At 39.8% G+C, this 19,146-nt stretch overlaps 1 protein-coding gene across 2 annotated transcripts in view; it reads left to right on the forward strand.

Moving 5' to 3' along the window:
* The first annotated feature begins 4 nt into the window (after nucleotides 1-4).
* Nucleotides 5-19,146, forward strand: part of c8h1orf50 (chromosome 8 C1orf50 homolog) — a 31,101-nt gene continuing 11,959 nt past the window's right edge. Inside the window, exons 1-3 of one of the 2 annotated variants that reach the window (XM_077572387.1) lie at nucleotides 16-284; nucleotides 617-732; nucleotides 806-892. In XM_077572387.1, coding sequence (XP_077428513.1) covers nucleotides 236-284; nucleotides 617-732; nucleotides 806-892 — 252 coding nt within the window. In that variant the 5' untranslated portion in view covers nucleotides 16-235. Of the gene's footprint in view, nucleotides 285-616; nucleotides 733-805; nucleotides 893-19,146 lie in introns of both variants that reach the window. The other variant, XM_077572388.1, reaches the window with a different exon arrangement.

Here is a 19,146-nt window from a genome sequence, read left to right on the forward strand (position 1 = left end):
CTACAACGCACGTACAAGTTCCAAATAGGGAAGTCAGTGGCCGGCGTCAACTACTCAGATAACGAAGGAACGCAACGAACTCTGCTCCGCTGTCAAAACAAGCTGATTACTTAACTGCGCCTGAGAAAATTCGGCCAAATACTTGCGGAGAGGACATTTAAATAAAGGCATACTGAGAAAATTCGACCAAATACTTGCGGAGAGGACATTTAAATAAAGGCATAGGTATAAAACAATGGATGGAACTGTCAGCTTCCCAGGCCAGTCCGACAAAACAACCAAAGGTAAATAAACTTTATATAATCGGCTTTTGAAAAAAAAAAACAAAAAAAAAAACACCAATAGACCATTAGAGTTGTGATGAATATGAAATTGACCAAATTTTGGACATGGGTGGTTTCCACTTTACATCCAACAGTAACGATAGACTATACACAACACCATGTTATCACATTTGATGACAGGAGTTTGCAACATTTGAGCACGGCTGCGGAAACTCTTATGTCATCGAACTTTTCCCTCGTTGCCGTGTATGGTCAATTCAGAGTCTTTCCATAGTAAATGTATATCACGTGATGTTAAAGTGTTTCATGTAAACATCATTCTGGTTCTATAGAGACTATGGTTGAGAGCAGCATCGTTCCTGGTGGACTAGAACTTGTCAATTCTTACCAGACCACTCGAGTGGGGGACCCTATGGATCTGGTTGCTTTGGCAACACAGCTGCAGAAGGTTAGCACCCAGTTTTATTTCTAAATCAAATTGATCGTTTTTGTTTTAAGCTCAGAGTAACATGTTTTCTCAGGGAGATGACTTTGTTAAAGCCAATGCTTGTAACAAACTGTCGGTAATTGCTGACCAGATCAGATATCTACAAGAACAAGCAAGAAAGGTAAGTCCACCAGCAAATTGGGAAATAACATGACACATAAAACACAGCATTTCTTTAGATATCATCACAGTTATTTAAACAAATGAGCTTGGGATGCATAAAGTTCAAGGGAAAACGCCCTAGAAAGTTATTGGACGTTATTCTAAAATTAGGGCTGGGTGATAGAGCCATAAAAATTGATTTCTTTTCACTACTTACAACAGTTCCCAGTTGTCTTAACAACTTGGCATTTGTGAGAATCCACAAGGATCAAGAATATCAAACTTCATAAACCCTTTTCAAGGCATCACAATTTTTGTGTCAAAATTGATTTTGCAAGCCAAATTTAAACGCGGACTAGCAAAACTGCGAGCAGACACACCGCGTTTACGCAAAGATTATATACTACAATCAAGTCGGATAAGTTGACTTTATAGATAGGTCGACTATTGATAAGTCGACTTTACAAACAGGTCGACTTATATAGACATGTTGCACATACGTCTCGTGATCACGTGACTTCACAAGTATAGACGGCAGAAGTGAATGAATGCTGAATTGAAGTGGATGGAACACAGCGCGACTTAGGGACTGTTATTATGCTAATTATAAGTTAATATTGCCCATCTAGCCATGACATCTACTGGTTTAACTGAAGTTCGTCTGTCAGTAGAAGTGGTACATTTAGTCGGGGCTCATAGAGTGCGATATTTACAGAGGTTGGAGATCGGTAGTTTGGAAACAGACCCTTAATTACCGTCTACGCCTGCTGTTTTAACTGATTTAATAAAATTGCCGACTTTGCTGGAATTCACATCGGCCGCATGACACTGGAGCTGATTTATAAGCCTGGACCTAGGGGGGGTGAATCGATATTGCAATACTGTATATTGTTGCGCTCTAAGTTGCAATAAATATATTGATACACTGACAGCAGTATCAATATTTTATGACAGCACACCGAGACGCATATAATGGTTTTACCCCGTCATGTAGACATGTCAAGGAAGCTAGAAACATACTCAACGTAACACGCTGTTTGGTGGGCTTTTACTTTGAAGTTGGCCTGCGCGGCGACATGACCGCCTGCTTGGCTTACAGAAGTTTTTATTGAAATTACATACTTTCTACCAACATTATCATAATGCCATCCTGAAAGTATCATGATAAGAAACCGCTAATTAATTACGCCGTCATTGTATGATACAGCGCAAGTCTCTGACGTCAGTGGCTGGCAGCTAGTGTTAGCATTAGTGCCTGGCTGGTATGGTGTAGCCTGGAAATCCAGACTTACTCGCGGCTTTGCTGGAGAATGAGTCTAGTTGACCGACTTATCAGTTGCATTTCTGAGGCGGGGCAAACCTGACAGACAGTGGAATGAACCAATAAACTAAGAGCGGAGTGACATCAGAAAAGTGACTCATTGAAGTATTTTTTTTTTGCGGAGTAAAAATCCAACATCCAGCCGAAGAGAAACAGTAGTGAATGACTTTGTGTCGTTGTCGGAAAAACTTGAAGAGTGAAGAGTGACGTTGCTCACGAAGACGACGTCATGCTAACAGTCGAATTTGAATCACGTGCCAAATCGCTGTCAGTGGACGCCTGTCCAGACCCACTTTATTTTTCAAGAAAGTGGGTGTGGCTTGCCAGGCTAGATACGGTGGCCCTGAAGTGCAAAATGCAAAAAAGGGCTGGCAACAGTAATGCGTGAGAGCTACCTGGCTTGTTTTTTTTTTAAACTTATTTTTCAATATCCTGAACCTAGGCTACTTTGTAATTCACTCTCTATGTTTAAAGGAAGGGAATGTGCCTTAAATCGCACTTTGGCTTTTTCATTATAAAAAAAAAGTAGAAATTTGTCTTCATTTATTTTTTAAACATCTTTGCCAATAAATAAAAACCATTCAACAAAAAATGTCAAATATAGCCGTTTAGATTTTAGGAACATAACTTGACTCAAATCAGTGATCAGAACCGTGACTTTCGTCATCCTTTGCTGTCACCGTTAGTACTTAATCTCTCCTGTCCTGTTTGTGGGGGCACTAATCCCTAAATGGTGGTAAAGTAGGCAGAAGCAGTGGCAAAGAACTTGTGTCTAGACACTATCGGTGAAGAAGAATAGTCTGCAAAACTGAATCACTCACATACTGAATATGGTTGAGAAAATTTCGGCCAATTTATCGATTATTGTAGATATCATGTATTGTGGTATCATCGTTATCGTGGGCCACATATCGTCATAGTTTCGAATCGTGAGTTAGCCGTATCGTCCCACCCCTAACGCATACCTTTTTTTTTTTTTCCCGCTGGCTGGGTCTCCGGGACGAGATGCTACGCTCACACAAGAGGGACAAGATACCTAAAAGTACAACTTGTTTATTATGTAACTGACATATTTTTTTACATTCACAATGGAGAAAAAGTCAATATTGCCCCTTACGCCTAGTCTTGTCCCTCAGCCCTCAGCCCTCAGACTGCCCGTTCACATGGACAAAGGAGTTTTCCAATTCTTCTTAAACTGTAGTGGAAGGGTTATAAACAAGGGTTGCAGGCCACTTTTCACGAAGATAGACCTCAACCTCCTTAAATTCTACCTACTAGGGGTGTTTAAAAAAATCGAATCGGCAATATAGCGCAATATTACCGTGCACAATTCTCGTATTGATTCAATATGCGGCCAAATTGATGTTTAACTCTTTGACTGCCAACCATTTTCAGAAAAGAACATGTGGGTGCCAGCTGATTTAGAGCATTTTGACTGATCTTTCAAGGTCCACAGAAAATTTGGTGTTTGGACTATGGAAACACAGATACTACCAAATTAAGGTTTGAACTCTCATCTTTCACCAGAAAAAAAGTTTGTTTCTATCATATTCAGTCTTTCAGTAATCAACAATAGAAAATAGGTTGGTTTCACCCAAATTCTCTGTTTTGGACCAAAATACGTAGAAATCCCATGAATGATGCCACAAACAGCTAAACAGTGCTTTACTTCTATAAAACACTACCACCAACAATGAAAAAGTGTTTTTTGATAGCAAAATAAGTTTATTTACATTCAACAGTGTAACAATTTGATAAAACTATTTGGCAAACTATTTACAAACTATTTACAAATGTGGTGTAAAATTGTGTGGATGTTTCAACTACACAATTTTTCTTTTTGTGTGGTATATTGTGTAACACTCCCCACCACAGATCAGTTTCACTGCGATTGCCCCTTCGCGTGCAGACCCTACACTTTCTTGATGGCCTTTTTTTCTGGGGAGTAGCAGGTATGTACTGCAGTGTTTGTTTGGCCATGTTGCCATCAAGTCTCAGGATCATGATACGGTGACCTGGTGTTACGTCTGGCTTCCTCATGCTCTTCAGTTACCATACCTGCAACAACTTCCTCCTCCTCTTCCTCCTCCTCCTTGTCTTGTGGTAACAGCCACCCTCTCACCCACCTGCTGGAGAAACTCCAAAAAGTGTTGGCACTTCCCAGGATTTTTCGTTTTGTGCAGGATATATGCATTGAACATGCATATTTTAAATAGAAAGGCAACACATTTTTGGTGCCATTTCAAAGTTTTCCACGTGAATGGGTGGTAAGAGATGTTCTGATCCATCTTATCCACTCCATTCATGGTGGCATTGTAGTCCAGAACAGACACTGGTTTCTGGAAAGGCACTCTTTTTTTTCTGTGCCTTCCGCCACACATCCACTGTCCGTCCGCATTTCATCTTTGTGAAAAGTAGTCACCATCCTCAATAAACGTTTGTCCTGCCATGCCACAACCAAAACCTTTGTGTTGTGTCTCACCAGTTTCCCCCCCACTCCAAGGCCAGTGTTTGTTAGGCAAGTGATCTCGCTGGGTTCACCCCTGTTTTTCCTCAATGTTCCACATACATTGATACATGCTGCCAGGTGACGTTCACACAAGCCGATAGAATTGTGAAAATTGTCCATAAAGAGTGTGTACCCATTTCCTGGCAGACGATCTAGTAAATTGGAAACTGTGTCAGGCAGAAAACAACTGGTACCTACATAGGGTTGAATATTGAAGCAATATCCCGTTTGGGAGTCACACAGAATGTATGACTTGATCCCATATTTTATCAGTTTTTGGGGGTTGTATACTTTTAATGAAAGACGTCCCTGAAAACTCATCATTCCCTCATCAATACAGACATTCCTCCCGGGTTGGAACAGTTCCTTGAATTTCTGGACAATGTGGTTGAAAACAGGACGGATTTTGAATAGTTTGTCGTCTGAACTCTGTGACTCGTTGTTGTTGAAATGAAGGAAACTCCAGATGAGCTGGAAGCAGTTTCGAGGCATCGCGTGACTGAAAAATTGTGTTGTTTCTATTTCATCTTGAATCCAGTACATTTCTATACTAGGCTTGTTTATATACCCAGCAAGAAATAAGAGTGCAAAAAATGTTTTTAGTTCGGACACAGACCTCGTCACGAAAATGCGATAGGGTCTGTTTATGATCAGCAATGCTCAGTAAAACTACCACTAACTAACGTCTCGGCACTCTGGGCACGTGCACATCGCTGGCTTCCATTCCGCTTTTCGTCAGAGGGGTCGCAAATCTGCAAAAACTCAGTAACTTGCGTTCGGTACCTTTAAGCACTCGCGTGCAGAGGTAGACCCCTAGTGGTACTGAACAACTTCGCCCCTCTGCCCTCTCTCAAAAAAGTCCCTTTTGGAAAGTTTTTTTTTTTGTTGTTTGTTAAAAAACAAACAAAAGCCCCGATATGCGCCCTGTGCACGCACATACCCGACCTAGTTGTCTCTCTCTTTGTCACGTGAACACAGACTGTAGTAAGCCATGTCGCACACACACACATCTCTTCCCCTGCTGCTGCTCCACCACAGCCAGGTAACTATGTTATAAATCCAGTGAAATTGTATTGTTTGTTTGCCCTCTATTCCCTACCTACACTTGTTTTGTTGTGAAGTAGCACAAACAGCGGAGCATGAAGCATTTCTCTGCTCTCTTGGATGAAAGTCACATGAAGATGAAAGTCAAAGTCAAGGCCAGAGAGAGTCATGTTAACAAGTACAGCCATTCCCACACCATGTTAATACTTGGGCGGGGCGCCCAAATAAACTGGCCACCGCCCAAGAAGTTTTCCAGAAAATTTTACGTATTTTAAAACTATAAGGCACACTTAAATTTGTCTATGTGTGCACCGAGTTCCGGAGACGTTTTCCTTCCAGTCAAATGTTGCTGCGCCAACGCACGTTTCTGATTGGTGTTCTGGTTTACGCTCGTTCTTGATTGGCTGTTGGCCTGTATTGGGACTGGGACGTGAGTGGCGGCGGCGGTGAAGGCAAAAGAGAGTTGTCGCTGTATGTATTCGAATGTGGAGATGGAACGAGAAAGTGAATAAAAAGAGATCAAATGAAACGCCAGACTGCAGTGTGACCTCCTGTCTCCTGTAGTTCATTTCGTTTACCCCGTTTGGACCCCACCCCCGCGCTATCCGTGGAGACTACTCGAACTCCGGCGGAACTCCGTAAATGGCATCAGCCTAAAGTCGAGACATGCTTACAAGGCACAATTTAAAATGCAATCTATCAACCGCTGACGAAGCATTGGAGCGATCCACCAAAATAAACTGTGGGAAACATTGAAGTAGCACCTTTTAAAGCTACCATTTTCAATTTGATTTGCTCCTTAAGGTAAATTTTATTGAAAAATCTTAAAAGCTGTTCACATTAAAAAATTTAAGTGGTTTGTACTAAATCAGCAGGCATGAAACTATTATTAGCTAAATTATTAGCTATTACCGGTATTTTGTATAAACCATAACTGTAAGTTATTTCTATGCTACAATTATTGCCGTCATGTTGCCCTAATAGGCTGTTATTAAAACTAGCTGTGGGGAATTATTATTATTATTATTATTATTATTTGTGTGTAATGTTTTTTGTTTTTTTTAACTTGCATTGACAATTACGAACATCCGGGCATTTCTGACACTTCCCCAATGCAACACAATGCAAATGCTTCCTTTATTAAGGTGAAAGTAAACGGTGTATTGGAATGCTTTTGCTTGTGACTATCATACAAGCCACACCAATTGTTATAGTAGTCAAGCATCTCATGACATTTTTAAATCAAAAATAATCCTCACAAATCAAATTACAACGATCCAAAGTCCAATCTTTTTTAATAAGCAGATAGATTTTGTTCACCAAAAGACCAAATTGACCACCATTTTGACTCATGACGTCATCTCGGAATTGTCAATAAGGTATTCCATATGCGCAAAAGTGCCCTTTTTCCCCTGGAGCACTTGCCCCCCATAATGTCTGTGCACGCCACTGCCTTTAAGCATGGAAGAATGTTATATTAATGGAACATTAAGACTTCATATTTTATTTCAATGCTGTTCAAACATGAAACAGATTGCAACCTGTTTGTTAAATACAGTGGTTCACAGTTTTAAGCCATAAGTATCAGAGAAATAAATACATTTTCATACAAATCTTACAGTCTTTATATACAAGTTAACTGATTGGTATTTTCTAAATTTGAGTAAAAATAAAATCGCAATAATCGACGTATAGATTTGTATTGGGATTAATATGTATCGAATCAAATCGTGACCTATGAATCGGGATACGGATCGAATCGCCAGGTACTAGGCAATTCACACCCCTACTACCAGGCTAGGGGAGTAACGGAATACATGTACCGCCGTTATGTAATCAGATTTTAAACATTTTTTTAACTGTATTCCTTTACAGTTACAGGAAAAAACATGTAATCAGTTAGCAGGTAAATTTTTTTAAAATGGAGATTACTTCGAGGGATTACAATTTCTACGATGAGAGCGATAGAGAGAGTTTAACTTCCCTATCGAGGAGCTAGGAACGTTGCAATTAGAGATCTACCCTCTAGATCACGATTCATAGGTCACGATTCGATTCAATACCGATTAATCCCGATATGAATCGATAAGTCAATTATTGCGATTTATTTATTTATTTTTACTCAAATTTAGAAAATACTCATCAGGAAACTTGTACATGTACACTGTAAGATTTGTATGAAAATGTACTTCAGGCTTGTAACTGTGAGCCACTATTTTTGTGTGTTTTGTAAAAAGGTCAATTCCACTGATTGTCACACCCAACTAAGTGGGGACGGAATTCGTTCTCCGCATTTGACCCATCCCCGGAGGGAGCGGTGAGCAGCAATGATTGCGCTCGGGAATCACATGGTGATCTAACCCCCCAATTCCAACCCTTTATACTGTGTCAATGTGTTGCAATCTGTTTCATGTTTGAACAGCATTTAAATCAAATTTTAAGGCTTAATGTTCCATTAATATAACATTCTTCCATGCCTGAAGTGTGAACCCTAATTCAGACATTTTGTTGATTATTTTCATAAAAAATTGATCTTTATAAATTGATTCGGCTGCATATTGAATCAATACGAGAATTGTGCGCTGTAATATCGCGATATATTGCCGAAACGATTTTTTTTAACACCCATAATAGTAATGAATAGTGAATTTATCAAATGTTCTTTATTTTTGTACAATTACATGATTTGGTAAACGCTTGCTGGTGCCGGTGTTCAACAACAAGCTAGGTAGAGTACAGTGTTGTTGCTCCTGAATGTAGTGACAAATTGATTTTCATGCCAATGAAACTCAAGATTTCGTTCGATACACTCTAGTTTGGTGCAATTGACCGTGTTTTAAAAGTTGTTTTTAAACGCTTGCTAAAAATAGCAACACTGATGCTACTGCAAGGCTGCATCTGAACTCTGTGGCATCCGTTTGTCATTGGTTATCTAATCATTCATGTAATCTAGTAATTAGTGAAGTCCGTTTGCTGTAGCCAATGAACACACCGTAGGCCAAAGCAATAACGCACCCTAATAAATGGATTCTCTAACTGATGACGTAGCGCAAGGGTGCTTCAATGCGTCAAAGGTATTATTGGTAGATCGCATAAACACGCGACCTTAAAAAAAAAAGTGCCACCTTAAAAAAAAAAAAAGCAACTTCCCATCATCGATCCCGTGACTTGATTGTGCATCTGAATTCTTCTGACACGCGCACAGGCAGCAACACAGCCAGCATCGCCGTGGCACACACCCATTTCCTTATTTTTACGCAAGCAAGGCAAGAGGGGCCCGCTGGTCTTCGCCAAAGTCATGAAAATACAGTATACAATAAATATAATAATGTTTTACAACAAGGCTGAACTATTTACAATTTAAAAGGTACTTGTAGATGGATTTGTAATGATTGTGGTTTAAAAAAAAATCGTAAGTGCACACCGCTCGCCTGGTCGTGTGTTCCCATTCACGTGGGATGCTCGCACTGCAGTTAAATGAATGAGGCTGAACTCATTCATAAATAGCTTCGCAAGCCGGTTGTGAAATCAAGATTGCAATATTTTATTCATGGTGGTCCATATAAATATGGTTCAATGTTGGCACGACTTCCATGGGTTTGTGTTAGCGTGCCGTGCAGTGCTAATTTTGATTTAATGCTTGAAAAGTAGATGTTGGGGCAAAGAAGTGTGGGCACCCCTGACGTAGCGTATTAACCTAGTACATTCCCAAATTCCGAGAGAGATTTTTTGTCTTTCCCTCCCCAAAAAAGTAGAAGGGGGGGAGGGGAGAGATTAAAGAGACAAAGGGTGCACTCACACTAGGGCCATTTCTTCCATAACCTACTGAAGCCTGATTGCCCGGACTTTAGCAGCAAGCGTGCTTGGGCACCATACAATGGCCCTAGTGTGAGTGCGGCCAAAGGGTATAGTGTGGTACAAGGCGTGAAATGTTACCAAAAACTAGGGACAGTCTAAAAGTGCTTATGTAAAAAAGTAAAAACTTAACGTGGCTTAATGTTAGAAAACTACAACCAATTGCGTGAATTTTGATTGGCGAATGTTGGTGGTGATTGTTTTGATATTTTCGGAGTGGACATAAATTTAGATGTGCATGTGAATTTTGGTGGCGATTGCTTGTAGTTTTCTTAGGGTGCACTCACACCAGGGCAGTTTCTTCTGTACCGTTCTGAAGCCTGATTGCCCCCCCTCCTCTGTCCCCCTTCGGCCCGCACTCACATTACTCTAACCAAACCGTGCCCGGGTCCAGTTGTCAGAGAAATAAACGTCATAACGTTGAGTCACGTAAGAAGAAGACTCCATCATAGGGGGACTGCACTTCATCAAACCAACGTGAGCCCTTTGCTGCTGCCATCTCTTTGCTAGAGACGCTCTGGTTGTTGTATGACCAACAGTTCAGGTCGCTCGCTATATACGACACACGTACATACGTGACGTCATGGTTACTTTTCGCATTCGCCACGGCAGTAAGCATGTGCGGCCAACCGTACCGTTCTCTGGCCCACCTCTCCCAATCGTGCTAAACTGGGGATCCGAACCGGACTTGGGCGCGGTACAATGGCCCTAGTGTGAGTGCGCCCTTATACGCCATGTTAAGGTTTTTTTAATTAAGCGTTTTAGACTGTCCCTATTTTTTACACAATCCATCCAATATTGAACAAATATGGAACTAATAGCGAAATCTGTGTGTGGAGTGGACGGTTATTTGGCTCATTAGTGTGATTTGAAACATGTTGTTGTTATTCAACACTTCTGTTACAATCTTTGTTAGTGTATTTTTGCTAATAAAGTATTTTAGCAGTGATCTACTAACCCTGTAAAAAATGATCACTGCAAATCTGTGAATACTTTTGAGGGCTGCCAGGTATGTGATAAAGAGCCAAGTTTGGTTTATACCATTGTCTATTAGTACAAGTGTCCATCCTTACACACCAAGATATAACCATTTTAGAAGATAATCGATTGGATACAGGACTATACGCTTTACGAGTTTCATTAATCTCAAGTGGTTATTTTGCCGTCCAGTGTGCTAGTGGGGGCGTTCCCATGTATTAAAAAATATGATTCAAAAATTTATTACAAAAATAAATACAAATGGAAATAATAATAAAAAAAAAAAAAAATATATATATATATCCCTAAATAAATAATAGTAAAAATAATACAAAAATAAAAAACAAGATTAAAAAAATAAAAATAAATGCTGAAATAAATAAACATAGAATTAAATATCAATCAATAAATAAAAAAACGCTCTGCTCTCACATTTATTTATTTCATGCTGCAGACGCTCTGTCAGGTTGAAATGTTTTTCAAATGAGGGGGCGGTCCTAAGTGTGTCTTGGGTTGGGCTCCGTTGTTGCAAACTTCTTAGTGAGCAGGTCGGCGAACAAGGAAGTCTCGCCGGCTTGCATGGAGATCTCCAGCAATGGACGACTATCTTGTCCACTGTCACAACAACTTGCAATTTGAGTTGCTCGTCGTGGTGACAGTGGATAAGATAGTCGTTCATTGCTGGAACTCTCCATGCAAGTCGCGAGACTTCCTTGTTCGTTGCACTTTGCAACGGCGGAGTCCAACCCAAGACACGCTTAGGACCGCCCCCTCATTTGAATAACATTTTGACCTGACAAAGCATCTGCAGCATGAAATAAATAAATGTGAGAGCAGAGTGTTTTTATTTATTGATTGATATTTTATATATATATATATATATATATAATATATATATTTGTATTTTTGTTTTTACTTTTATTTATTTTGTCATTTATTTTTAATTTTGGCAGTTTTGGTCTTCCATACCCATGAAGGCTGTGACATCCCGTGCAAAAGGTCCATTTTCTGCCTCAAAGCGCTGCCGGAACCATGTTTGGGCCATCCATGTTTTATACACTGACTTTTTTTTCTTTCTTTTTTTTTTTTTTACAGATGCACGCAGTATTGCAATGGTGGTTGTGGTCTTATTTCTTCTGTTAGTCCACCATCTAGTGGCTGAATGGCAGATGCTATTTGTCTGCCTAAAAACACTCATTTTGGTACATAGTGGGTTTTTATTCAAGGCAATATAGCACATTGAGCTTCCCCAAAACCAGAGCTGTCAACACTCACACATTGCACTAGAGACTCATGCATTTCTGCCCTCTCTCACGCTTCACTTTAATTTCTCACGTAGAGAAAAGCGACCAATGAAAAAAACAGTGTTGGGAACTTTACTTTAAAAAAATAGTAATTAGTTATAGCTACTCATTTGCTTAAAAAAGTAACTGGGTTAGTAATTGAATTACTTTATAATAAAAGTATCTCGTTACCAGGCAAAGTGACTATTTTCACTACTTAAAAAAAAAGTTTTATATCAAACAATTTGTATTTTTAATTTTTATTATTATTACTATTTTATTTTTAAACAAGGAATTCAAATTACGTTCAGGCTATATAGGGTGTTTTCATTTATTTTTGTATTTATGTCACACAAATGTCTCACTCCATAATATGACACATCATATAATAATAATAATAATAATAATAATAGTAATAACAATTAATTACATTTGGAGTGTTGATGTATGTTCTACCACTGCCAGTTACAACAGCAATCAGAATAATAATACAAATAAAATAAATACTGGATAGATGGTGATTTGTGGCACATATGTCATCTATAGGTAATTTGTAGACAGTCCTAGCTAGTCCCTCCAAGATTTCCCGGGCATTTTTTATGATTGTTGCGGGCTAAATTATCAATAATAGATAAAAGATTTTGCCAATGCTATTAAATATACAGTGCATAAAGCTATCATGGCCAAAATCATAGCCATAACTACTACTATATTTACTCCTCAGAATCATCAGCTTCCACTTGATCTCTCTGAAAAACATGTACTTTTGTACACTTTCAAATATGAGAGTATGGTGATATATCTTCATTTTATAATTCTACACTTATAAAGACGTGTTTTATGATTGATTTACGTCAGAAAACTGCCCAACTCTAGGCTTCACATGCATTATTCACATACAAATGTCACTCCATTGCCTCCATGAGTGTCAGCATATTTCCTTCAACACTTTTCACATGTTTAGCACTTGTGAAATAAGAGAAATACAATTGTTGGCACTATTACACTAGGCGACCGTGTTGCTATGACTTACCGGTATCTTTATCGCTGTTATGGTGCTTGCGAAGTTGCAATATAGCTCTTGGTGGAACATGATTGTCAACAAATTGCTCCTCATAGTGGCCGTTTTTTGGGAACTCTCGACAGACTGTTATTTTTTTATTAATGTCACTCTTGTCAAAGTTGTCAAACCAGTTCCAGGCAAGGACGTGGACTCCTTCTATTCTATTCAATTGAATAATCGGGTATTTCGATAAAAATAAAATTTTTGCTTGGTCAAAGAACAATTACAAATACAGAAGACATTAAAAATATGTCTTGGCTGGCTGGCTGGCTGGAGTGCTCAATAGGATTGATCTCAAATGACGTCACATTTTCCTAATTAATATGCATGAGTCGGACAAAATAACAGAGTAGGACACACACGTACACATCATTTTGGAAGAGAATGACGTCTCAGGCGTGAAATTTCAACATGGTTGAATCGACAAACACACTTTGGAACAGCTTAAACGGTGGTTGACATGCGGAGACCTCAAAGTGGGCGGAAGGAAAGCAGTTTTCGTACAAAGTCTAGATGACTGCTAATATTGTGTTGGTTGCTAACTTTCACGAAAACGAAACACATTGAAGTCACGATTTTCATTTGAAGATTTTAAGCCTACCTTTGGGCTGTTACTTCTGTCTAGTTGTTTTTTTTTAAAGTGGCGAGGTGACAGTGACACGCTCACATTTTAGTGACACTGATCAACTGGCATGTTGTTGTATCCATAGGGTTCTATAGCGCTGATACTTTATATACATTTTTACATCTAAGCAGCAGTGGCCTCCGTAGGTAAACTTGGGGCATTTTTTGTGTATTTACACCATGATGCTAGCATAGCTAGCATGTTGTAGCAGGCAGCTAGCAAGGCTAATGCTGAAAAAGGATAAAATAAACATACCTGCAGTCGTTCATGCTGGGTCTGGATTTTCAGCTGCTGGCACATTTCCACAGATGAAATGTAGAGGGCACATATACAGTAGGTGTCTTCGGTGACATTTTTCTCATAAATCACTGCCATTTAATTGTACATGCTTGAACCCAGCTGAGACATTCCTCTGGAAACTCCCTTCATTCAATCGCACAAAACATCGCCTATCACATAGCAGCAGACACCAAAGCAGCAGAGGTTTGTTGTAACCATAATATGTCTGTTAAGTACTGTATATTTATGGTGAAATAGTGAGTCAGTTTACAAGTTTTGCCTCGTACGAATACACTCCCTCATTTGCCTGTCTGTGTTTCTTGTCTGAAAATCTACTGGCCACTCCCACGCTCAGTATGCTGTTCTGTGGACTATGTGGAGAAAAAAATGAAAATGCATAAAAGTACCATTTATGGTCCCTGTGTGCTTCAAGGATTAATGCCTCCATTGCACTGTTTTCTGGCTTTATATTTTGTGTTTGAAATTCTCCCCATTTGGACAGGATATGTACTTGTCATTTACATTATTATTTTAAAATAAATCAGTGTGCACCCCACCGCGCAGGAAATTTTGACCGCAGTCATTTTAAGCATAAAGTTTTCAGTCAAATGAATTGTATTTTTGCTTTAAACCATGCCTTTTGTCTACCCATGCTAAGATTTAGGGGTGGTGTGCCGCCGTCATAAAATGAATATAGCGGAAACGCTGTGCATTGACTTAAACATTAGCGCTAGCGATGTATTAAAAATGAAGCATGTTTTGTATTTAAAAGTAAGTGTGTGTGTTATTGTTATGTCCTCAAGTGAATCAACTGTTTTTTTTCTCGTGACTTTATTCAGTCTCAGGCAACAGCTATTCAACTATGGAGGACGAAAACGGCCAAAATTAAAAATAAATGACCAAATAAAAAAAATGACTAAAAGTGAAAATAAAAACGGATATAAAAATATAATTTGAAAATGAAATTAAAAAAAATAAATATAAATGGAAATAACACAAAATATATAAATATATATATACATAAATAAATACATTTGGATTCAATTTTCGAATCGTATTTTTTTATATCCGTTTTTATTTTCACTTTTAGTCATTTATTTATTTATTTAGTCATTAATTTATTTTGAATTTTGGCAGTTTTGGTCCATACTGCCAGGACAAAATGTTATTCAAATAAGGGGGCGGTCCTTAGCGCGTCTTGGTTGGACTCCGCCGTTGCAAACTGCCTGTCATTGGTCGACTCAGCGGCTCGGCGAACAAGGAAGTCTGGCCGGCTTGCATTGGATAGCTCCCAGCAATGGATGACTATCTTGTCCACTGTAACCTTGATTTATCTAGCAACTCAAGTCGCAAGTTGAGATACAAAATAAATAAATGACTAAATAAATAAATAAATGACTTTTTTTTTTTTTTTTTTTCTGGGAGATCTCAGTATTGATCATTTGAAATGTCATCATCATTGTTCTCCCTTTTTTTTTTTTTTTTTTGTATGTGTGTTTGTGCGTGCGTGCGTGCGTGTGCGTGCGTGCGTGCGTGCGTGAGAAAAAAATAAAATAAATAAATACCGTTCACCTAAACCGAACACTTCAAAATCCAGCCAGAGTCGTGGGGCCGCCAGGAGACCCGAAGGGGGACCAAAGAAAAGAAAGAAAAGCGAAGCCCAGCACCGACCAGACACCACCCACCGGGCCACTAACCTTCACCAACCCCAGAGACATCCAAACTCCAACAAATCAGGGAAACCTCAAGGGCCCAAAGGAGAAACTGAGGAAAGGTAGAAAGGACAGACGAAGCAGAGTGAGATCCACAGACACCAGCCTCCACCGAATCAATGACCTGAGGGAGAAACAAATTGTGTCTGAGTCTCGATAGATGCTGGTGTGGTGGATCTAGCATGCATGAAAATCTCCACCAAAGAGGGGAGCCGTCGACCCCTGCCAGGACAGAGCAAGCGCAACACCTCAGGGCCCCCCAGGCCGCGGCCGTGCCAAAGGACGACCCCCGGGCCCCGCAGGGGCCACCGGCCGGAGAGCAAACCCCGGAGCAGGAGCGCCCCCCACCCCAACGCGGCCCGCGCCCCCAACCCAACGCAGCAGGACGGGGCACTGCAGGCCCACCAGGCACCCCACCGGCCCACAACCCCCCGCGACCCCCCCGCCCCCCACCCCCGCCACCCACCCCAACCCAGCCCCAACCGCCCCCGGGCCCCCAAATCCCCAGACGCCCCCCCCCCCACCCCCACCCCGGCACCCCACCAACCAAGCCGCCCCCCGCCCCCACCCCCACCAACCGACAGCCCCCCAGCCCCCGACCCCAGACCCCGGGGACACACCGCACCCAGGCATCCGCGCCGAAGAGGGGGCCGGGCAGCGGAGCGGAGAGGGCACCCGCGCCCACCCCACCACGCGGAGGGACGGAACACCAGGGGCAGAAGGGGAGATGGGGGCACCGGAGGACGGGCGGCATCCCCGAACCCCAGGCCCAGCGGGGAGAGGCCCCGGTCGTCACCCCAACGATCTAAGTGAAAAACTAACCCTGTTACTAAGTTCGCCAGCTCGCCGACTGGCGAACTCTACCCCTAAACCGTGAGTGTGACCCCACCCAGTGTATATGAATTAAATAACCAGAATTAGGTTAAAATATTCTATATACGTAGACCATATTTCTATGAATTTTGATATTTGTTTTTTATTTGAGGCCGATATTTTTTCCATTAAAATGTGATTTATGAGGAGGTTAGACCATTGGTCGATATTCAGAGTTTGTTTATTTTTCCAGTTAACAAGAATTGTTTTTTTAGCGATAGTAAGGGCTACAAGTGTAGATTGAAATTGTTTATGTGGTAGGTCAGTTGTTAGGTCACCTAGCAAACACAAGTTTGGAGATAAAGGTATCCTATAGTCCAAGATAGCGGAAAGTTTTTCTAAGACTTTAGTCCAGAAATACATAACCGGGGTGCATAACCATAAAGCATGAAAATAAGTGTCTGTAGTGTTTTGTAAACACTGGAGACAAATGTCGGAGTCGGAGAGGCCCATTTTCTTCATCATATATTGAGTAATGTATGTTCTATGGATTATTTTGTATTGGATAAGTTGTAAATTTGTGTGTTTTGTCATTTTAAATGCATTTTCACAAACTTGAATCCAAAAGTCAGATTCCGGAGCTATAGACAAGTCTGTCTCCCATTTTAAGATGGGTAAAGACATTTTATCCGTATATGAAAGTAACTTATATATTTTTGAAAGTTTTTTTGTTGTTGTCGGAGAAAGCTTGGTAATATCTTTAGCTAAGCCAGGCGGTTGGAGCGTACCCTGAAGTGTTGGAATTTGTTTCTTTATCATATTTTTAACTTGCAGATAATGTAAAAAATTTCCGTTTGTTATTTTGTATTTTTGGAGCAAAGATGTATATGATATAAACATATTATCTGAGAAGAGATGGTGAAGATGTGTGATTCCTTTCTGCTCCCACACACCTAAATAAAAAGTTTGGTTGTTAATTCGAAAGTCAGGGTTATGCCATAGGGGAGAAAGCCCACAGGGCTCCACTTGGGCTTTTGTAATTTCTAATGCCTTCCACCAAGCAGTCAGGGTGGCGGAGATCATTGGGTTTTTAAAACAATTATGTCGCTTAATCGATGTTGTAATAAAGAGTAAATCTAGAAGTCTGAGGTTATTACAATCCTTCTGTTCTAGTTCTAGCCAACAGTTAGTATCTCTGTTGGGTTGTGCCCATAGAACGATATATTGTAGCTGGTTAGCTACATAGTAGTACATAAAATTTGGTGCCTCTAGACCACCTTTGGATTTACTTTTCTGAAGAGTAGATAGACTAATCTTTGCTTTTTTTTTTTTCCAGTAAAATTTTGTAACGGCTGAGTCCAACAACTGGAACCATTTAGCCGTAGGTTTAAATGGAATCATTGAGAAAAAATAGTTTATTTTAGGTAAAACTTTCATTTTAACGGTGGCTATTCGTCCTATTAAAGAAATAGGAAGATTATTCCAGCGTTCCAAGTCACTATGAATGTTATCCAGAAGTGGAGAAAAATTTAAATTAATTAAATCAGTTAATTTAGGTGAGATTTTTATGCCTAAGTATTTTAAATTACCTATAGGAAATGAGTAATGTGGGTCCTGGCTTGCAGGGTTCCAAGAATTTTCTGTAATAGGTAGAAGTGTTGATTTTGTCCAGTTAATAGAATAATCTGACAACTGTGAGAATTTAGTTATTAAGTTAAATACTTCCCCTAACGAAATCGCCGGGTTTTCTAGATAAAGTAAAATGTCATCGGCATATAGATTAATTTTATGTTCTGTTACCCCAGAGTGAATTCCTTGAATCCTTCTTTCCTGGCGTATGGCTATTGCAAGTGGCTCGATAAATATTGCAAATAATAAAGGGGATAGTGGGCATCCCTGTCTTGTGCCTCTCTGTAAAATAAAGCTCTTAGATATAATCCCGTTAGTAGTAACTGTAGCTTTGGGAGAATCATATAATACTGACACCCTGTGGATAAATGATTTCCCAAAGCCAAATTTATTTAAAACAGCAAAGAGGAAGGACCAGTTAACTTTGTCAAAAGCTTTTTCTGCATCCAACGATATAATAACTGCCTTCTTATCATGCCGCTGTGACATGCTAATAAGGTTAAAGAGCCTCCTAATATTATTAGTAGAGTGACGATCTTTAATAAAGCCTGTTTGGTCGCTATGAATAATTGTCGAGATTACTGTTTCTAATCTAGATGTGAAAGCCTTAGTAATAATTTTGATATCAGTGTTAATTAGTGAAATCGGACGGTAACTTGATGGAAGGCTGGGGTCTTTTTCTGGCTTTAATAAAAGTTTAATTGCTGCTGTATTCATGTGTGGACGTATGTAACTATTAGTTTTAATTTCTGTTACTACTCTTAAGAATAGCGGAGCAAGCATTAACCAGTAGTGCTTAAAAAATATAGCCGGATAACCATCTGGGCCAGGTGCCTTGCCCTTAGGCATACTATCTAGAGCACTGTACAACTCGTTTATAGTAAGTGGCGCTTCTTTATTTCCATTTATATACATTTATATACATTTTTTTTAATTGAATTTTATATTTTTTATATCTGTTTTTATTTTCACTTTTAGTCATTTATTTAGTTATTTATTTCGAATTTTGGCAGTTTTGGTCCTCCATATTCAACAGCATTCAGTTCACTCACTTCCTTATCCTACCCCACCTTCTTCCTCATTGCCTCTCCTTCCTTCCCCTATGCATCCCATCTCAACACTAATCTCCAGGATTCATCTAGTGTTGACACCTAGACACCAC

The sequence above is a fragment of the Vanacampus margaritifer genome, chromosome 8, assembly GCF_051991255.1.
Source record: "Vanacampus margaritifer isolate UIUO_Vmar chromosome 8, RoL_Vmar_1.0, whole genome shotgun sequence".
In the NCBI taxonomy this organism is placed as follows: Eukaryota; Metazoa; Chordata; class Actinopteri; order Syngnathiformes; family Syngnathidae; genus Vanacampus; species Vanacampus margaritifer.